At 50.3% G+C, this 6,000-nt stretch overlaps 1 protein-coding gene across 2 annotated transcripts in view; it reads right to left on the bottom strand.

The window, feature by feature from the left end:
• Nucleotides 1–1,106: 1,106 nt before the first annotated feature.
• The window catches only part of Pcsk6 (proprotein convertase subtilisin/kexin type 6), a 187,502-nt gene continuing 182,608 nt past the window's right edge, over nucleotides 1,107–6,000 (bottom strand). For both annotated transcript variants that reach the window (XM_038313476.1, XM_038313478.1), the window contains exons 21-22: nucleotides 3,787–3,899; nucleotides 1,107–2,525 (exon numbers count right to left, since the gene is read on the bottom strand). In XM_038313476.1, coding sequence (XP_038169404.1) covers nucleotides 2,428–2,525; nucleotides 3,787–3,899 — 211 coding nt within the window. In that variant the 3' untranslated portion in view covers nucleotides 1,107–2,427. The remainder of the gene's footprint in view (nucleotides 2,526–3,786; nucleotides 3,900–6,000) is intronic.

Below are 6,000 nucleotides of genomic sequence, written 5' to 3'. Positions count from 1 at the left end.
TGTCTGTGTACGAGTGTTCCTGTATGAAAGCAGATGTGGAGGCCAGTGGATAACCTGTTGAAGTTGAGTTTTCCACCATGAGGGCTCTAGGAATCAAACTCAGGTGCTCAGGCGGGGAGGCAAGTGCCAGCCCCCATAAAGTTTTCTTTGACAAATGATGCCCCTTGAATTGTATTGTTTTTTTTTTTTGTTTTGTTTTTTGTTTTTCGAGACAGGGTTTCTCTGTAGTTTTAGAGCCTGTCCTGGAACTAGCTCGTGTAGACCAGGCTGGTCTCGAACTCACAGAGATCCGCCTGCCTCTGCCTCCCAAGTGCTGGGATTAAAGGCGTGCGCCACCGACGCCCGGCTGCCCCTTGAATTGTAATTCAGGGCTTTTTTTATTCCATTATGTCAACATCTGCTAAAGCCCTTTTTGGGTGTGATGGTTAACACTGTCAACTTGATGAGGTCTTAGATTACCTAAGAGACAGGCCTCTGGGTGTGTTTATGAGGGATTATCTAGACTAAATTAGCCTCTGGATATGTCTGTAAAGGCTTATATAGATTAAATTAATTAAACGCTCCCAATATCATCCCATAGGTTGGAGTCCCAGACTGTGTGGGAAGGTGAGCTAGTGCAAGCATTCACGTTCCTGACTGTGGATTCAACGTAACTAGTTGCTTCAAGATCTGCCACATGGCTTCCCTGTAATCATGGGCTATTCTTTGGAACTGGGAACAAAAACAAATCTTCCTCCTTAAATTGCTGTTTAAACATTTATTTTATTCTACGTGTGTGCTTTGCCTGAATGTATGCATGTCCATCACATGTGTTCCTGGCATCCTGGCATCCACAGAAGTCAGAAGACATTGGATTTCTTGGAACTTGTGCACTTCCATGGGGGTGCTGGGAATTGAACCTGGGTTTTCTGCAAGAACAAGTGCTCTTCAGCGCTGAGCCATCTCCAGCCCCTCAAATTGCTTCTAGTCAGATATTTTGTTAAAGCAACGAGGAAAGTAATGAATACAGACATCAAACAGGTCAGCAAACTACAAAGTGATCTCCATTTCATCCGCTGGCCAGAACCAAGGCTCCAAGTTTTATCTTGGAAAGAAATACAGGCTCCTTTGCAATGGGATGTTAACTCTTTTATTAACTCAGGGCTAACATTAGATTTGCTTCACTGATTTCTTAATCGAAGTCGTGGATTCAACAGACAACAGCTGGGTCCTTGCCACTCACAGGTGACAAAGCACATTGTAGTCAGAGAGGGGGACAATATGGAGAGAGTCGGGGTTGGAAAAAATTTAAGGCAAATGTTACTCCCATATTGAAGGGAACTGATCAAGCAGATCTGTGCATTTCAATGAAAATATATGAAATATTTGTCAAAATAATTAACATCGGTAAAAATTAGAACACGTAGCTTATAAAATGCCTACATAGGCTTGTCAGAAATCAATCCAGCTACATCATGTAGGCTCATACTATACTGGACCAGAGCCGCATCCACCAGAAAACAGAGTCCTGAGAGCAGAGGCCCAAATGCACTTAAAAGCGGTTATGGAATGTGGAGGGCTGGCGATTAGTGACTCAGGGGCTGGCTTTGCATGTTTAAGGAGGAATTGCTTGGCCATCAGGTGCTTTTTGGTTAGCCCTGAACACCCTCCTTGGACCCTCTTCCATAGGCTCTGTATCTGGAGATAGCTGGTGGCTCAGGCCCAGGAGGCCCCAGGGACACAGGAAGAACAGTCATGAGGATAGCTCGGCTCACTCAGGAGAACGCTGAAGAGAGAATGATCTGTTTCGGTTTGGTGCTGGACCTTCAAGGCGGTGGCTGCAGTTCTGGAAGGAGCTGACTATGTAGCCAGAGATTCTATCTCCAGTGGTCATACATCTTATGCCCTGAAACCTATTGTATTTACAGTCTGACCAAACTGTCCCTCAGGCTGTTTGGTGGCCAGTGACACATGGGTAGGAGGCTAGGCCCTTTATCATAGGGAAGGACAGCCAAGGGTCCTTCCAGCCAGCTTGGTGAGATTTGCCACGGTCACACAAACTGTGGGAGGAGGACTTGATGTGGTACCAGGCATCTCTTTTTTCTGCTTTGGTCTTGAAATTTCAGTAAACTAGGGTCCCAGAAGCCACTCCGAAGCTGCAGCTCTACGTTTTATAATTCATTTTGTTCCCATTGTGAGTTCAACTTTAGGCTGCAGCCAGCAAGCAGAGTTTGAGGGGGTGTTGCAATTTTAGCCACATATCCTTAAGGGCCACCTCCACCTGGTTCAGGTGCTGAGCTGCTGCAGTAGGACCCAGCTCTGGGAAAGATCCAGCTGCCAGATGCAGGGCCACCCCAGGAACAGGCTATGGCTGACCATCTGGAGGAAGGTGGTTGGGCAAATGGGCAGACAGGAGGACCCTACCCTTTTCGGGCAGCTGGTGCCCCACTACCCAGCCAGGAGGCAGGTGCGGCAGCAGAACTGGATAAAGAGCTTCCGTTCGCAGAGCCGGTTGGACTTCACCATCTCACAGAAGGTCTCATCCGCTGGCAACAGGAAAGGAAAAGGAGGCATCAGACTTTGGATACTGTTAAGATTCCACCGTTCTCCATTTGCCAGGCACCGATGGTGCACCAGGCAGGACATACCGTCTTTTATGGGTCATTTCAATGCAAAAGCCCAGTGAGGCCCAGGTGGCACTAGGGTATGGAACATCCGCTAAGTTTAAGTGACAAGGGGGAGGGGATTCCTGAAGGGGCTGTGGGGGGTGCTAGAGGGTCCTTGGTGTGCATGTGAGCCTCTTTCAGGACACTGCTGGTGGCTGCTTAGGAAGAAGAAGGGAGGGGGGCGGGTTGGTGCAGACAGAGGTGCAGGGTCAGAGCAGGAAGGAAAGCAGGCTTCAGGAATGTAGTCTAGGGGAGAAGACAGGCAGGCAGGACTCAGGGATGGCAAAATGGGGAGAGGAGGCTGGTACTCGGCCTCTGCATTGCCACAAGGGAGCAGACTGTGCTATGGCAGCCTCATTCTCTGGGGGCTGGGTATATAACCCGAGCAGGGACTTCCTAAACAGGAAGCCCCCTGGTCTTTGAAAGGACAGGGTTTTGCCAATTTAAAAAGTAAACAAGGCAAGAAGGACACCTGCAGAGTGCTGTACGGGCACTCTGCCATGGCAGGGCCAGGTCAGCGTTATAACTGGGGATTACCTGTCCACCCTTGAACACATGGAGTGGGTCAACCCCTTCTCCTGCATATCAGGATATGGTATACAGTGCTGGCTCAATGTAGCTCCTCCCTGCTGCTTTCTCAGAGGAAGACACAGCAACCTGTTCCTGTCTGAGGCCTCCAGGACAGAGGCCTCTGTGGACCCTCCTCCTGCCTTAGCATTTCTTCTGCATTTCTAGTTTCATAATTTGTCCTCTTACCTCCTACTATCTATCTATCTATCTATCTATCTATCTATCTATCTATCTATCTATCTATCTATCTATCTATCTATCTATCTGTAGAGCCAAGGCCCTCCCATAGCACAGTTGGGTTCCTCTTGCTGAGCACGGGGCTCAACTCGGTTCTTCTAGTCCCGAGGATGGGGTCTTTCAGGCCTCTCCTAGGGGGAAGCTGCCTATCACCTACCTATGTCAGGAGAGTGGGAACGGTACACAAACACAACTTCTTTTAACTTATGTAGTCAACTAGACGGTCAAACAAGTCAGAGATGAGCACCCCTACTCTGGGCAGCCATGCCTGTTCTTTCTCATCCCTTTTTACTGCTTCATGGGCAGCTCTGAGGGTCACTCTGTTGGTGCTCACCGTTGCTGCATGTGTGGTTGGTGATGCAGGAGGTGCCCAGCTGCGTGAAGCCCGCCTTACATCTGCTGCAGTTCCTGCTGGAGCCCTCGCAGCTCAAGCAGTTCTCGTCACATCTGTGGGAAGACATTAGCTCCTCCTGAGGTTCGAGGAAAAGGTCCCACTACATGGGGTTCCTATCCCAGAACCCCCCAGCATATACTACCAAGCCCTCAGCTTTGGTCTTCATGGCGTGGTCATTCCCGACATGCACCGAGTCTATATCATTCTTGCTCAGCTTCCCCGTTACCAGGGGAAGGCAATAGCAGTCATAGTCAGTTGTTAGGAGCCTTCCCAGGAGAGGAGGCCAGGCCTTGTTCTCTGAGACTCTCTGTGGCACGCCTGGACACCCTAGTGGACACTAATCCACTCCCCACATGTGCCTTCCACAGAAGGTCCTGGCCCAGCCTGGCCCCATGGTCCTGCTACTACAGACTGCTATGACCTCAGGTCACAAAAGTGGAGCACAGCAGAAGTCCACACTCAGTAGTCTCATGGGAACATGGGCTCATTTATACCTGATCTGTGGGTGCTCTTTGCTACAGTGGTAAAGCGAAGAAGCTCTGATAGGCAGCCCTGCCCCGCAAGCCTGAATTACGTATTGCATGGCTCTCGACAGAAGCAACTTAACATAACTGCATAATTCCCACCCAGGGCTGTGTGTGTGTACCCAAGCTGTCTCTGCAGTTCCCAGCTTCAGGTGACCAGGGCTCCATAGTGGCTCCTATCTGCTTCCCACTTCCTTTGCTACTGTCATTTAAGTGTGGAACAGGCCTGGGGGAGGGGAAGAAGCCTAGCTCAGCCATGATTTGGCCTGCCCTAGGGGTCTCATGTTTAAGACAGATGACTGCTGTCACCTATACGAGGCCTTCAGTGATGAAATGCCCCTGACAGGGTTTAGTAGGAGCTACAAGAAGCCCTAGAACAACATCTCCTCAGGCTGGATAAGGTGGGTGTTTATTCTGTACGCAATGGAGAATGCTAGGCTAGCCAGATCCCTTGTTTCAGATCAGTGTGTAAGTTGCCCAGGGAGCCACTTTCAGGAGCTGCTACCCGGCTACAGGAGCTCTCTACTTCTGGTGCAATTTTGGGAAGTCCCTGGTGTCTGGTTCTCGCTACACTGTCTCCCAATAGTACCCACAGGGTTCTGATGACACAGGTCCCTTGATCTTCCAGGCATCTTTCATGCACATGCATGCCCGGCTATCCATTTCAAAGGATGTCAGTTGTCTGGGAGGCTTGGGCCCAGGGATTCCCAGATACTGGCTGAATGTTGTTTCAACCATGAACAACTACAGGAGGGAGTAGCCTGCAGCGAGAACCCAAGCCAGACACAGCTCGGCTCTTCACATACCGCTCACTGAGCTCAGCGGGATGGCAGGTGCTTCTGGTTTCTATTTCTGCAGTGCAAACTGCCAGCGAAACATCACATCCGAGCAAGTCTGGGTTCTGCATCCAGAAGCCCAGGCAGGCTCAGCTGGGGTATTTGCAAAGGTCTCTGGAGGCCCTGAAGTGGTGCTGGCCATCCGGAGTGCTCATTTGGAGTTTGTGGGGTGAGGGAGAACTGAGCATGCTTCCTGAGAAAGAGGTGATACCTCCCATACCCTACTCCCCCAATGCCTCCTGTCTCCAGCTTCTGACTGTACCGGCACAATACTGTACTGGCAGTGGTCTCTACGGCAGGTGGGCTTTCAGGATACCTATGGCTCTTCTGTAGTACCGACTTCACCTCCAAAATGCCATGGCACCTTTAGTCTGCCAAATTCTGGAGGGGGAGCTGGGCTCACCATAGACCTCTCTCTGTACCACAGCAGGAGGCACCCCCTATCAGGAAAGAGTGGGACATGTGCCACCTGCTTCAAGAGCCCCCATCAAGTTTCAGTCTGGGTACAAATTAGGCAGAAAGCACACCCTGAGGACTTCTGTAACCATGGGGGAGTGGGGAGAATGGCAAGGGCTGGGGGAATGAGTGGTAAGTCTACCCCTGGATCGAATCCCCCAGAGTTGCTCTTGTTTTCTTTCAAGAGGTCCTTGCTTGAGAGATCCTCTTACTGGGTCTTGAGTGTTTCTCATGGTTCTCCTGAGACACTGTCACAAACTGCCTTCAGCATCAGCATCCACCTGTCTTCTTTGTATTCACGTTAGCAGACAAGCAGGCCGGTGTCATTCTGGCTTCCA

This window comes from Arvicola amphibius, chromosome 12, assembly GCF_903992535.2.
Source record: "Arvicola amphibius chromosome 12, mArvAmp1.2, whole genome shotgun sequence".
NCBI classification, from domain to species: Eukaryota; Metazoa; Chordata; class Mammalia; order Rodentia; family Cricetidae; genus Arvicola; species Arvicola amphibius.
This window is presented reverse-complemented; position numbering and strand designations above follow the sequence as displayed.